General features: G+C 45.7%; 1 protein-coding gene across 9 annotated transcripts; it reads left to right on the plus strand.

Moving 5' to 3' along the window:
* Window positions 1-2,016: 2,016 nt before the first annotated feature.
* Window positions 2,017-14,288, plus strand: LOC101319870 (butyrophilin subfamily 2 member A2). Of its 9 annotated transcripts, none has more exons than XM_033863598.2 (8): window positions 2,017-2,322; window positions 2,821-2,935; window positions 3,687-4,034; window positions 8,724-9,005; window positions 10,423-10,590; window positions 11,054-11,074; window positions 11,169-11,195; window positions 13,195-14,288. In XM_033863598.2, the coding sequence occupies exons 2-8, from the start codon at window positions 2,851-2,853 to the stop codon at window positions 13,302-13,304; spliced, it is 1,041 nt and encodes a 346-aa protein (XP_033719489.1). In that variant the 5' UTR covers window positions 2,017-2,322; window positions 2,821-2,850; the 3' UTR covers window positions 13,305-14,288. The 9 variants fall into 9 exon arrangements, with proteins under 9 accessions (XP_033719489.1, XP_033719488.1, XP_019800426.1 ...); XM_033863597.2 differs by having other exon boundaries at window positions 2,018-2,322; window positions 10,423-10,644; XM_019944867.3 differs by having other exon boundaries at window positions 2,027-2,322; window positions 12,682-14,288.
* The last annotated feature ends 1,240 nt before the right edge of the window (window positions 14,289-15,528 follow it).

A 15,528-nucleotide genomic window follows, 5' to 3' on the forward strand; every position in this document is an offset into this window, starting at 1 on the left:
AGGAAAGGGATATTTCCACGCCTGATCAGTTACTGATGTTAACGAATGTTCCTTGCAGCTGACGGGTACCGGGCAGAAGTTACTCTTCATTATCATCACTATTTTGTTCACCAGTGTATCCCCTCTACCGGGCTGTTGCGGTCTTGCACACACCTGCGAACTTCCCTCGGGGAGGAATCAGAACCAAGACAGAACACCAATATCCAGTGCAAATCAAAAGTAGATTAGTGATAGGCGTTTATTAAGCACAAAAGCACAAACCGATTGGGGCCTCACCAAAAGAAGGGTGAGACCCCGAGTCTTGTACAGGTGTGGTTTTTAAATCCCAGGGTAACAGGATGTTCGTTCTAATTTTGAACTATTGGGTCGGCCATCTGGAACCCAGTGTCTTCCTGTTCACATTATGCTGGGAAGCAAAGCTCAATTTCACAGCAGCCGAGTCAAGCGGTTAGCAATAAAAGCCGTTACAGTACAAACAGTTTTAAACCAAAACATTTCATCATTAATTCCAAGTATTACAATCGAAACTGTACGTTCTGGGACAGCGTGTCCCGTCACAGGGCGTGTGGTTGTCAAGTTACCTTTGTTAAATAAATGTGTTAATAATCTTCACTCTTCACCTGAGCATTTTCTAGATTTCAAGCCCCTACAGTTTACTCACCACAGTTTCACAATTTACCTCACTGCAACATTTTCACAAAGTCCTTATTGTATTAGTTTTCTATTGCTGCCATAATAAATTACCATAAATTTTGTGACCTAAAACAAAATAAATGTACTATCTCACAGCTTTGTAGGTCAGAAGTCCAACATGGGTCTCAGCGGACTAAAATCAAGGTGTCTGCAGGCTGCATTCCTTTCTGGAGGCTCTCGGGAAGAATCTGTTTCCTTGCTCATTCAGACTGTTGGCAGAATTTAGTTTCTTGCAGTTGTAGGACTGAGGCTGTCATTTCCTGCTGGCTGTCAGCTGAGGGCTATTGCCGGTTTCTGGAGGCTGCCACGTTCCTCATCTCGTGGTCCTCTTCCTCCAGCTTCAAAGCAGTAATGGCAGATTGAATCCCTCTCAGCCTTTGAATCACCCTGTTTCTTCTTCCACTGAATCTCTTTGACTCTCCTGCCTTTTTCCACTTTTAAGAATTTATGTAATTAGATATGTCCAACCAGATAATCCAGGATAATCTTCCTATGAATCCAGGATAATCTCTCTACATTAAGATCCATAACCTTAAGGTCTCTTTTGCCATGTAATGTGTCATAATCACAGGTTGTAAAGACTCTGGTGTGAACTCTTCAGGCTAGCACACGTAGTCACAGCCTCACTCACTCTGGAGGAGGCCTCTGTCCTGTATACACTAAGGGCCTCCACGATTGGAGATTCCCGTGAATCTCAATGAGTGACTCTTTGGAAATTTTATCTGTAGCCCTTCGTTCACTTACTAAACCCAGGTATACATGTCAGAGTGTCCTTTTGCAGAAAAGATAATTCTCACTGTTGATGATGTCTGGTGAACTTTCTACTGAATCCATCTCTTAGTTTGGGTTCCCCAAAAGCTGACTCTGAGTCAAGGACTCGGAGTCACGTTGTCTACTTGAGAACTGATCCCAGAAAACTCAAGTTCGAAAATAAATAAAAAGAGAGAAGCCAACTGAGAGAAAAATTACATAAAGGGTACATTAATCAGTTGGTTATCATGTGGGCAACTGGGCTCCATCCCACCCAAGACTAAGAAACATGTGAAGCTGTGAGATATGCTTATGCTTACGTCATCACACCCCCAACCTCAAACACTACACACACACACACACACACACACACACACACACACACACACACACAGACTTCTACACACGGCAGGCCTCTCCTGGTGATTAGCAGCAACGCCAAAATCCTCGGGGAATCTCAAGGATTTTCAATAAAAAAATGAAAAGTATCTCGCTTCTGAAGAAAGAAAAAGGAAAGTTTTTTAAAGGCTCCGTGCAGCTGTGCGTTTTTAAGTCCTAAGCTGTTTCTGTGTATTCTACCCAGTAACTGGTGAGAAAGCAGGTTCAGGGATGCCATTGGCTGGCTGACCCACGGCCTGCTCTAAATCATTCATTGGAGATCTTGTGACTTTGTGGTCCCCGAGTGGACCGGGTCCCAGGGACCGCAGCCCCCAGGCCGCGACTAACAGGAGGTGAAGAAAAGTTCCTTCTCCGCTTTCGGGAAGGTTTGGTCTGGTTGTGCCTGTGCCCATGGGCGGGTTTAGGGGGAAGACGGACAACCGGAAAATCATCATTTGAGCGTCAGAGGAGAAAAGAAAACGCAGAAGTTAATTCTAGAAGGTAAGAAAGGGAGGGGACGCGCTACCGCTCGGGGGTGGGGCGGGGAGTGGGGGGCGGTAGGCGGGAGGAACAGAACCTGATAAGGGGAAAGTCGGGGTCCCGGGTAGGGGATGCTTCCGGGGGCGGGGGTGAGGGGAGGGAGGCTCTCCACCCCTGGCTTGACTTGGTGCCGAGCCAGATTCGCGGCGAGGAGGAAAGGACGGGAGGGAGGATGGGTTTGGAAGAATATCAAGTGACGTCTGAAGAAACTAAACTCTGGCCGGAGAAGTGAGCCGAGGAGGGCGGAAAACTGTAGTCCCGATCGTTGTATTGTTGGCTTATTCCCTGGAATGTTTAATGAAGCCATCTATCGGTAAATACCTGAACCGGGAGAGGAAGGGGGCTGCCCAAGACAGCAGTTGGGGCGCTGATGATAACCAACACGGGTTACAGGAAAGTTTGACCTAGATCAGAACCGTAGTGCCGAGTCTCCCTGGCTGATTCTCCACGTCTCTCTAGGCTTCCCGTCCCTGCCTCTCGTGGGTGCTTATGGAGCGAGCTGCCTCTCTGCATTTCTCCCTGCCAGGCTCCCTTCTCTTCTTCCACCTCCTCAGCTTGTTTGCAGCGGTCTCAGGTAGGGATGCATGCCACTAACTCCTATCAACTTCTCAGAAAGGAAAATCAGCACTTCAGTCTGCAAAGAGGAAGGGTAAAGAAGGGCTGCAGTTGTGTTCGCTCACCTTTTCGTTCTGCACACGGTCTTCGAACGGATCCCAGCGCCCTCCATTTAGCAATCCAGTGAGAGCCACAAAAGGCGAGCTGCATATATAACTTAAAATTCTTAGTAGCTACGTTTAAAAAAGTAAAAAGAAACAGATCAAACAACCTTTCATAATCTATTTTAACTCCACATAACCAAAATATTATTATTTAAACTTTTAATTAATGTAAAATACGAACAGTGAGATACTTAACATTTTTTTCTAAATTTTCAAAATTGTGTGTATTGTACATTTACAGCACACTCCAATTGGGACTAGCTAGTGGCTATCATATTGGACAGCTCAAGGTTATAGTATACTCCAGGCACTGTGCTGGTTTGGGAAATAGAAAAAGATCTGTGTAAGCTCAGGGTCCATGGGGGGTATCAGGGTATGCTTCTCCATGTGTTGTTCAAGAAGCATTAGCATCCTCAATAGACACCCCTCCTACCCCTGCTAGGTGTCTGTTACTATCGACCAGCCACATCTCTTGGCCCCCAGAATCCTGAGCCCAGGAAGCCCCTTAGAAAGAACATGTCTGTGCCCTGGCATATCCACTTCTTTTCCCACCTTAGAGAGTTGATGGCTGGTGCCCTTGTCTGACTCTACTGCTTTGTTGAACAGTCCAATTTACTGTCCTGGGACCAGCTGATCCAATTCAGGCCATGGTGGGAGAAGACACCAAGTTACACTGCCACCTGTCACCTGAGAAAAACGCTGAGGGCATGGAGGTGCGGTGGTTCCGGACGCAGTTCTCCCCTGCAGTGTTCGTGTACAAGGGCCATCGAGAGAGGACGGAGGAGCAGATGGAGGAGTACAGGGGAAGAACAACCTTTGTGAGCGAAGCTATCAGCAAAGGGAGCGTGGGGCTGATCATACACAACGTCACAGCCCACGATAACGGCATCTACCGCTGTTATTTCCAAGAAGGCAGATCCTACGACGAGGCCATCATGTACCTGATAGTGGCAGGTACGACCTTCCATTTTGCTCCATTGCTTTTTCACAGCCTGACTCTTAGGGAAAGTTTTTCTTCTCACCTCAGGCCCCCTGCAGACCAGCAGATTTTTGCCTAGAATCCCCTTTAAACAGGGAGGGTGGCTTTCCCCTGCTCAAGGACCCAATGAGTGGGTTTGCTCTGCTAAACGGTGGGCATCAACTCTTGAGACGCACACACGGAACTCAGCTGTCACCTTGAGTAGGGGCGAATGCTTAATCCCTACAAATTATTCTTATGCCTACTTGTGAGAGATCTCTAAGCATCTTCCTCAGTAACATGTTTTAGAATTAGACATCTTTATTGTGAAGTATTATACAGAAAAACTCATAGAACATTAATGTATACAGATTACTGAATTATTATGAGCTATAACCCATGTAACCACTACTCATGTCAAGAACTAGAACACTGCCTTCTACTGACCGAGTTAGTTTGCTAGGGCTGCCATAACAAAAGGACCACAGACTGGGTGGCTTAAACAACAGAAATGTATTTTCTCACAGTTCTGGAGGCTGGAAGTCCAAGATCAAGCTGTCAGCAGGTTTGGTTTCTTCTGAGGCCTCTCTCCCTGGCCTGCAGATGGCCACCTTCTCACTGGGTCCTCATGTGGTCTTCTCTCTGTGTCTTCATGTGGCCTTTCCTCTGTGGGTCCACGTTCCTGGTGTCTTTCCCTGTGTGTCCTAATCTCCTCTTCTTATAAGGACACCAGTCAGATTGGATTAGGGCCCACCCTAACAGCCTCATTTTAACTTAATTACCTCTTCAAAGGCCCTCTCTCCAAATACATGCACATTCTAAGGGCCTGGAGGTTAGGGCTTCAACATACGAATTTTGCGGGGGCACAGTTCAGTCCACCACATGCCACTTCTCAAAATCCCCAACTTAAACAGGTTCCTAGGAAGAGACATGCTGTGTAATGAGAAATATACATCCTTAATAGGCACTACACATTAGTTTTCCAAAGTCTTTGTACCAATATACACTCTCGCCAGTCATATATGATGCTCCATACCATTTTCATTAAGTCCAAAGAGAAGTTTTTCACATGTGATTTCAATCTATTTTTTTCTTTTTCATAAGTTATTTTCCATGCGTGTGAGGATCAAACACCATCCTTGACCCTTTTTACCCCCCTTCCCTACTGTCTTCCTCAGCACCTCTCACCTTCTTACGTATATGCATTTTACGTATTTATCCAGATTATTATGGCTCTTCCACTAGAATGTAGATTTCATAAGGAATTGTTTTCTATTTTTCTCCTGCTATATCCACACCTTTAGAACAGACCCTGGAGCATAATAGGTGCTCAACAAATATTATTGAAGGATTAAATGAATCTGCTCCATAAAGCTGTAAGTGGTCATCACATCGTGCCTGAGCTATCTCTATTCTAAGCCTGAGATCTGCTTTTTTTTAACCTTTTTCCATGAGCCTCTTACCAGTCCATGCTTTTAATCATCTTTGAAGTATGCATTAGTCAGGATTGTCAAGGTTATGCTCTGGTCACAAGCAGCCCTCAAATCTCAGTACGTTAAATCAACAAGGGTCTGTTTCTAACACATGAAATATATCCTTCCTGAGTCTGGTGGGGCTCTACTTCATACAGATCTGCCTGGAGCTTTGTGGTTCACCTGAGCAGAGGGAAAGAGAGCCCGGCAAATTACTCACTGGTTTGTAAAGCTTCTGCCTGGGAGGTGCTACATGTTATTTATACTCACATTTCATTGACCAAAGCAAGTCACACGGTTATGCCTAACTATACAGGAGAGGGAAGTACAAGCCTAACCATGGGCCCAGGTGAACTGAAAATTTTTGTAGACAGCACTAAAAAGTACTCTTTCAGGTTTTTGTTACTAGACATTCTTTTAAAGCGTTAATAGTCCACATCACAATCAAAACCAGCAATTATTCACAACTATGTCTCCAGCATCTAGCAAATTGCCTGGCACCTAGCAGGTACTTAATAAGTAGTTGTAAAATGAAGGAGTGAAAAAGATGAATGGCTGATATCAAAATCAGAGTGGAAAAATTTACCCTTGCGCACCCCTCATTGCGGACATTCATAAATTCATTCCACAAATACTTAACAAGCATCTCATGTTCAAGTCACTGTTTCAGAAACTGAGGATAAATCAGTGAACAAAGTACATGAAGATCCCTACCCTCGTGGAACTCACATTCTGGAGGGTGCTCAGAGAAATAAATGAAATAATTAAACTGGATTTTATATCAGATGGCGATGAGTACTATAGAAAATAATAAAGCAGGGAAGAGATGGAAAGTTCTAGGAGGCAAGGAGGTAAGATAATTAGAAATAGAATGGTCAGGAAAAGCTTCACGGAAAAGATGGCGATCGAACAAAATGAGAATGAAGTGAGGAAGTGAGCCATGCACGTCTAGGGCTACTGAGAGCATCCAGTGTGAAGTCCCATCTAGCACAACACAGGGCGTGTGGGCTCCTGATAGGGGACCATATAGTTTATCACTCAAACTGCACACTTTTGAGAGTGAGAGGAGGCACTGTCAATAATTGCACAGGGACAAGTGGAATCAACAAGGACTGCCCAGGAAACTACAGCATATATGGACATCTCATTTCTTGATAAACATTAAGTTTACCTTCTTTCCCTTTCCTCAAATACTAGTTGTCGTGTGAGTGACTGACATGTAAATTATATATTAAGCCTAGTGGTCCCGCAGAGAAAATGAGTGAGAATTCGGCCAGGCTTCAGGATAGAAGTGGCATTTAAACTGGGATTTCTATAAGTTTATTGGCTTTAAGGTATGACCTCACTTCCGGTGTCAGAGTATTATACTTTAAAAGAAATGTTTGAAGAACGGAAAAGCCTTTAAGACACACATAAATCAATGGCATTTCAGTCCACCAGACCAATGGAGGTTTGTGGACAGTGCGACCTGCCCAGTGGGCCTCAAACGTGACTGGCAGGAGATCCCATCTTCGTTACTCAGAAGGGCAGTTTTGTATCTGATTAATATAGAATATCATGGAAGAAGGGTTTCTCCACCCTTGTGTCCTGACTCTGTTCACAGCAGCACTACAGAGCTGACCACCATGTGTTTGTATGTGGCAGGAATTTTCCATTCTTCCCCTGTAAACAAGACCCTGACCTGCCCCACTCTGAAACGAGTTGGTGTACACCTGTTTGCTTGTTTGCTTACTGTTTTTCAGTTTGGTTAATCGGCTGGCTGGTTCTGTCCTTAAGTCTATTGTCTCCTGCTTGCCCTTATCGAACCCCTCCGGAACATTCTGTAGGATTTCTTTCCATCTGGCCAAGTTCTTTTGAATCTTATCCCACTTCAAAGTTTCTGTGTGAGCCTTTCAATATGCCACTAGTTGTTTTTTATTTTCCATCTTGAAAAGATCAAATTGAGCAAGAAGCAGTAAGGCTTAAGTGACTGCTTTAATTTTGTCTTTGGTATAATTGGTTGGACAGGCTTAACAAAGGAACTCCTTAAAAGAAGTCTGGATGATTGCTGGACACCTGGCTAAAGGGGCAGAAGTCTCCCAGGACCATGCATTTGCAGCTCTCTCCTACCCAGTATTCTCTTTTATTGAGGATTCTCTGAAAGATAGAATAAGTTAGGAAGAGCCTAGATTCTTAGGACTTTTGACGATGATCTGCTGACATTAAGGAGGTGATTTTTTTCTTTTTTTTTTTTTTGCGGTATGCGGGCCTCTCACTGTTGTGGCCTCCCTCGCCGCGGAGCACAGGCTCCGGATGTGCAGGCCCAGCGGCCAGGGCTCACGGGCCCAGCCGCTCCGCGGCACGTGGGATCCTCCCGGACCGGGGCACGAACCTGTGTCCCCGGCACTGGCAGGCGGACTCCCAACCACTGCGCCACCAGGGAAGCCCAAGGAGGTGATGTTTTTATCTTAAGGATCCCGGGAGCATCCAGATCTAATAGGGGAATGTTGTCAAGGGACTGTAAGAAAATTACCTAATTGACTGAGCCCAATTGAGTGGAAGGTAAACATCTGTGAACTGGGGTAAGGGTTGGCTTTGCACACTGGCTCTGTCAATTTTCCTAAAAACCAACAGCTGCTTATGATTATCAGATAGCTGTGGCGATGTGAAGTCCTAAACCAGGAGAAGAGGGTCAGTGCCTTGAACTCAAAAAGTTTCTTAAGATTCTGCCAGCCTGGCAGGTTTCTGTCCTTATTGTATTGACCTAGAACTTCAGGAAGCCAGAGCTACTGAGAAGTCCTCTCAGGGCAGAAAGTGAAAGCCTGCTTCTTTCTGGTCACAGTGGATACACCCACCCGGAAGTGAGAAAATTAAAATCTCTAGCTGAATGAATCAATCAACCAGTATCTATTAGGAGGCAGATAAATGCTTGCTCCTGTGATGGGGTCCGTAGGTGGAGCACAAAGAAAAGTACAATGTAATCCTTTCCCCACTTAGAGATCTCACAATTTTTTTGACATGTTGGTCACCTGGTGTTCTCCAACATCAAGGTTTTCTTCCCTCCTTTCCTTCCTTCCTTTCTCCCTTCACAGAATGGAATGTGCGTCATCAGTTTCTCTGGACACCAACCTCTTGCTCTCTCGTGGCTTCCCTTGGCTCTCATCACTAACAGCTGATCTGCTAAGACACTTCGGCTAAGACACCATTACCTCTTTAGCTGGTCTCTCTCCCCAGGCCTGGGTTCTAAGCCCGTTATTGAAATGAAGGGCCACGAGGATGGAGGCCTCCGGCTGGAATGCACATCTGTAGGGTGGTACCCAGAGCCCCATGCCGTGTGGAGGGACCCTTATGGTGAGATCATGCCCCCACTGGAGGAGGCTTACACTACGAACGAAGACGGCCTCTTCATGGTCACCACGGCTGTGATCATCATGGACGAGTCTGTGAGGAACATGACCTGCTCCGTCAACAACACCCTGCTCAACCAGGAGAAGGAAACTGTGATTTTCATTCCAGGTTAGTTCCCCGCTCTCTGGAGGCTCATCTCATGGAGGCGGGATCCTCAGCAGACAGACCGGAGCCCAGCATGGGGATGGGAGTAGGGGCATGGAGTGGAAGGGTCCTGGGCCCTGAAGAACTAGAGGCTACAGCTGAGCTGAGGCCTCTCCCCTTGTCACAAGAGGAAAATCAAATCACCTCAAAACACAGGAGTAGGAAGCCTCTTCTCTGAGGGTAAATCTGATAGTTTTGTTTTGCTTTGTTTTTCTCTGTTATGGTCCTTATCCTGCAGCAATTTTCAAACATGTAGAACAATCATAAATCTATGGGCAGGTAGTATCTGCTGAAGGCCTTCCTTCCTGCCCAAGAGATTTCCCAAAGGACAGAGCTGGAGAAATTCTTTGTCTGTAGACATTCATAAATTCATTAAATACTGAACAAGCGTCTCATACGTTCAAGACACTGTTCTAGAAACCGAAGGTAAATCAGTGAACAAAATACATGAAGATACCTGCCCTCATGGGGCTCACATTCTAGAAGAGCAGAAGGCAGTAAATGAAATCATGAATTAAAACAAGGAGTGAAATAATTAATTAAACTGTGGATTATATCAGATGGTGATAAGTACCGTAGAAAAAAATTAGTGAGGCGGGGATAGAGAGTGTCAGGGGCATGAGGCAGTTGTAATTGTAAATAGGACGATCGGGGAAAGCTTCACGGAAAAGATGGCAGTTGGGGAAGTGAGGAGTGAGCCATGCAGATGTTTGAGGACTGAGCAAGCCAGGTAGCAGGAACGGCATATGCAAAGGGCTGAGGCAGGAGCATATCTGGCAGTTTCAAGGACCCCCCCAAGACACAGGTATGACTGGAATGGATTGAGGGCAGGGAGAGTTGGAGGAGATGAATTCAGAGAGACAGTAGATCTGGATCATATGAGGCAGTGTAGGCCACAAATGGACTTTGGCTGTTAGTCTCAGTGAGGTAGGAAACACTGCAGGGTTTTGAGCAGAGAAACAACATGATCTCACTTAGGCTGCTGTGCTGAGGACAGACCGCAGAGGATATGGACAGAAGCAGGGAGAAGGCATTGAAAAATTCCAGGCAAGAAGGGATGATGGCTTATACCATGTGGTGGCCGTGCTGATTCAGTGTGGCTGGTTAGCTTTTAGTCACCCTGGTCTTACCCATGGTGACTCCAGATGTTACTGCTTTTTTGTCTTCTGGGGCCCCAACCCTGGCAATCACTGTGGGGCGAGCCAGTGCAGAGCCAAAGTCTCTTTCCCTAGCTGGGGTTTCTGAGAGAGAAGCTGACGGAGCAGGGACCTGGTGGGGGCCAGAGGTGCAGGGGAGGTGCTCTTCAGATCTGCGCCCGGAAGGGCTCTAATCCCAGGGCTCCTTTTTCTCACTAAATGGGACTTTGGGGCTCCCTTTTCAGAATCCTTTATTCCCAGCACATCTCCCTGGCTGGTGGCCCTGACTGTCATCCTGCCTTCTCTGCTCCTCATCATCGCTGGAAGCATCTGTATCGTCAAGAAACTCCAAATGGAAAAAAAGCTTCTGTCCATGCAAATAGAGATTGAAAATGAAGAGAAAGAAATTGCACGTAAGGAACTGGGGAAAGAACGTGTGGAAAAAGAGAAAGAACGTCAAATAAAAGGTAAAAGAGTAGGAACACAGTTCACTGTCTTACAAAAGGACACAGCTCGGGCAGCTAAAAGCCTGCGAAAGAGAGAGAGGACGTGAATAAAGGCAGCGGCAAGGGCTTAGAACTCTTCGTGTCCTAGTAATGAATCCCTCAGACCTCGCTTTCTTCCATTCTGCAAATGTTGCATCCATTCACCTGGCTACGTATAGCCCTATATTGTTGGACAAGAGCAAACCCAAATAAGTACTGATAATATCCAGCCACCTGATCATATGTTATTTCTGGTATCTTGACAATTCCCAAGGCAGCCGGGGAGGGGGACAGTGGTCAAATAGAAGACCAGCCATCATCATTTAAGACAAACTCTATTTCTCTTAGTTCTTCTCTTGAGGACATTCATTTGTTTCTGTTTCTTTTTCAGAGCAACTTCATGAAGAACTGCGTAAGTTGAGCATTTCCTGAACTACTCCCTGCATGATTTGCATTCTGCCCTGCATTATCTCCTGAAGCTCACCTCTCTGCCTGTCCCATTGCAGGATGGAGAAGAAGCCTCTTACATGCGGGTGAGCGCCTCTGACATTCCCTCAGATCCCGAGCTTTCTCCCCACCAGGCAGCAAACAGGACACATTAGAGGAGATGAACAAGGAGACCCAAGGCTGGCTAGCGGGGGCAGGAGCCTGGGGTCGATTCACCAGCAGTATCCTACCCAATGCCGGAGCCTACCTCTGCTGTCAGGGAAGCCCTGCAGCTCTTAACCAACTCTATAGCTTACTTCCCACCATCCTTTCTTTTTTAGAATAATTTCATCCATGATTACCAAAGGTCTACCATACATAACAGATGTCCCGAAAGCTTACCTTTTAGTAGCTGTTGCTCTTTGGATCCTGGCTTAATTTGAAAGAAGACAATACTGGCTTAGCTATTTATAACCTGGGCGGTGGTATAGACTGCACAGTGGAAGAGCCACGTGTGGGAAAAGCAATAAGCTTCCCAGGCCTGGCTGAGGGGTGTACAAATAGGGACCAGAAATGCCTTCCTGCTCCAAGAGAATGCTGATAACCCTGTGTGTAGCCTGCCAGTGGAGAGGACCTGGGCAGGTGGGAGAACACAGGGTCCAATTGCCTGTTCCTAATGAGCACTTTGAGTTTTATGACTTGTCACGTTCTGCTCACAAGCATCAAAGAATGCAGGCTTTACTAGATCCCACAGCACGTGGACCTTTCCTCTTTCGAATTTCAAAATTATCACCATCAGACATAACAACTTGGAGAAAGAAGCAAATCATTTTAACACAGTGATTTTGTGTTCGATGTAGACTGACTAAGTAATAGTAACTGCAGATGGGAGAGCGCTGCAGAAAGTCGGGGGTCTGAGGCATTTCCTGTATGCAGAGAGGTCATAGCTATAGATGTCACACCGATGTTATTAAGGCAAAACTACCTTTTGCCATACTCACCTCTCAGGCAAGTATGGCAGGTAGACTTTGGGGGACATTATCCTTCTTTTTTACCCTTTGAGGGATACGCTTATTAGTCATTTAAATCAGTTGTCACCTGGTTAAACTGGTAGAACACAGAGGACCAGTGTAGGGACACTTTATCACCCTTATCTGTGTAGGGAAAAATTGGCCTTAATGGCTTAACTGGGGGAGGGGGAGGGGATAGGTCCTCTTTGCTGGTTTAAGCCATGTGGGAAACTTTTTAACTAAAGAGAGTCCCAGAGATCATATATTTTGAATAGAAAAGGGGGCGGATCTAGGAACATTGAGAGAAAGCGGGAGCCATTAATTTCAGCTCATTTGCTGAACTTTCTATATTTCTTAGAGCCCCAGTTCTCCTTGACCTGAGGCAGTGCTCCTGCCACTTAAGAGATAGAAGTGCAGCCTCAGGAATTTTCTGTGAGCTGCCTGGGATCTGGGATCGAGGGGCCTTCACGGAAAAGGCGGTCACATGGGGGAATCTCCCACCAGCTTTCTGGGATCTCTCTGGGGACCAGGAATCTCACAATCTCCTGAGATCCTAGGCCTAAACCTGAGACTTCCTCTGCAGCTGATGTGGTACTGGACCCAGACACCGCTCATCCCGAGCTCTTCCTGTCAGAGGACCGGAGAAGTGTGAGACGGGGTCCCTCCAGGCAGAGCTTGCCTGACAACCCAGAGAGATTTGACTGTCAGCCTTGTGTCCTGGGCCTAGAGAACTACTCCTCAGGGAGACATTACTGGGAGGTGGAGGTCGAAAACGTGATGGTTTGGGCTGTGGGTGTTTGTAGAGACAGTGTTAAGAGGAAAGGGGAAGCCCTACTGGTTCCTCAGAACGGCTTCTGGACCCTGGAGATGTTTGAGAGCAAGTACCGCGTCCTGTCCTCCCCAAAGAAGATTCTCCCCCTGAGAGAGCGCCTTCGCCGAGTGGGCATCTTCCTGGATTATGAAGCTGGAGATGTGTCCTTCTATAACATGAGGGACAGGTCGCACATCTACACGTGTCCCCGTTCACCCTTCTCTGGGCCCCTGAGGCCCTTCTTCAGGCTGGGGTCTGATGACAGCCCCCTCTTTATCTGTCCAGCGTTTACAGGGGCCCAAGGGGTCACAGTGCCTGCGGGCGGCCTGGTCCTTCACAGGGCAGAGACCCACCGCAGCCTCCAGGACCAATTCCCCGGTCTCAGAGCCAAGTAGAGAGCCCAGGCCACCTCTACTACCACGGCACAGCACCCCCTGGAGGAAAACCACCCTCCTTCCTTCTGGTCACGGAAGAAAATCTCCTCCAGAGGTCCCCTGGACACCTCCTCAAGCCCCAGCCCCATCTCTCCCTCATTAGGCCGTTGCTTTAGTAACTCATTTGCACGTAACGATGGGGCAGGGGCCAGTCTCAGGAACACAAGTGCTGCCACATAGCTCCCAACCAAGAAATGTGAGAACGTGACAGGCAGAAAACCGGTTGCTTTAACATCAGAGTGACACATTCAGCCTGAGACTGGAGTTGACGTCAGATACTGTGGACTGGGGCGAGAATGCACTAGGATGTAAGAGGGGAGCGGGAACCACAAATGGAAGTCAGAGATAGAGGAAGTGAGACCTGAGAGGTGGGCCGAGGCTATGGATGTGGTTAAGCCCCACCATTACAGCTAAGGGGTCCCAGGAGCTGACGGTCCATTTCCCACCCACCCCCAAGATTTCCAGGGCATACAGTAAAGCTCCCCAGGCCTAGATCCATATGAGGAAGGATGAAGGATGAGGATACTTCTGGACGTGGCCTGGCTCAGGTGTCCCTACAATAAACAAGGTGTCAGTACTTAGTTATTGAGAGTGGCCTAAGGTTTAAGGTCCCAGCTGAGCAGGTAAGCATTGGACCAAGTGGATCTCAAGGTTCAGGTTCAGTGGGGAGAGCAGTGCTTTTCTGCTTTTTGGCCTCAGGTTGCCTTTAGACACTTAAAAATTACTGAGGACCCTAAAGAGCTTTTGCTCATTTGGGTTATATATCTATCAATATTTGTGGCATTAGAGATTGGAACTGAGAAATGTTTAAAATGTATTTATTTATTAATTTATATTAAAAATAGCAACAAGCCAATTATAGGTTAACATAAAAAATTTTTCATGAAAAATAACTGTTGTTTCCAATGCAAAATAAAGTTTATTGAGAAGTGTGGTATTCTTTAACGTTTTTGCAAATCTAATGTCTGGCTTCTCGAAGGTGGCTAGATCCTCACATCTGCCTCTGTATTCAGTGCTGGGATATCACAGGTCATGTAGGCTCTAAAAAATGTAACTGTACACTAGTGAGAGAGTGAGAGCAAAAATGAAAAATAATATCTTAGTATCATTATTATGGAATAGTATTAATCTTGTACACTGTTTGCAAGTATTACAGGGACCACCCAGAAATCTGCAAAACATCTTTTGAGAACCAGGATAGAGGATCCTGGAATTGAGTCAGTCATCTAAAATGATGACATAAATGGTAGTATTTTGGACTTTACATAATTCAGCCATCCAATTGTAAAACTTGGCTGAAAACGTTAAAAGGTATTTCAAAAGTTCAAAATTGTTTTACTGCAGTTTCAAACGGAGACATTCTGGAAAAAATCAGGAACATTGAAGTAAGTGATTTGTTGAGATGGAAGACTGGCTTATTAATGTGTATGTGTGTGTGTTGTTTTTATTTTTGGTATTGTTGTTATAATAATATTTGAACAGTTTTAACTAAAAGCACCAGACTGCGAGTCAGGAAACAAGTACTACTAATAACTGCCTATATTAATCTTAGGCAAGTTAGAGCTTTTCGGTGTTTTGGTATTCTGTAAAATAAGGCTTTGAGTGGGTTTGCATATCTTTTATTATAGTTTACAAAACACTTTCACTTATGCAGTAGCCTTGCTTTCTCATAGCAAATATACTGATCCCCATTTCACAGTGAAATAGTGAGGTCTAGCAAGTTAAAGCAATTTTTTTGTTTGTTTGTTCAAGGAAAACAGAGTTTTCATTCATACTTTTTTTTTTGCTAAATCATGCCTCATCCTTAAGGTGCCTTATAAACATAAATTTCAAATGTTTTAAATATTTATTGAAACTAAGCATGAACCCAATGCTCTGCTAGTCACTGTATAAAATATGTAAATAGTGTAAAACTCGGCTCCTATCCTTTACTGTCTTCCTTCATATCTTTGCTTATTCATTCACTCTCAACAAATTTATCACCTTTAATGTGTCGACAATGTACGGTCTGTTGTGTCACGAAGGAAATAAACAGGGTGATATTATGGAGAGGAATGGGTGGGGGCTGAGGGGGACCACTTTAGATGGCAAAGTTAAGGAGGGCTTCCTGGAGGAAGTGATGGTTTTTCTGAGACTTGAGGACTAAGAAAGATTCCCGAGCATCGGGAATCTTGTGCATTGCGAG

Source organism: Tursiops truncatus, chromosome 10 (assembly GCF_011762595.2).
Source record: "Tursiops truncatus isolate mTurTru1 chromosome 10, mTurTru1.mat.Y, whole genome shotgun sequence".
Classification (NCBI taxonomy): domain Eukaryota; kingdom Metazoa; phylum Chordata; class Mammalia; order Artiodactyla; family Delphinidae; genus Tursiops; species Tursiops truncatus.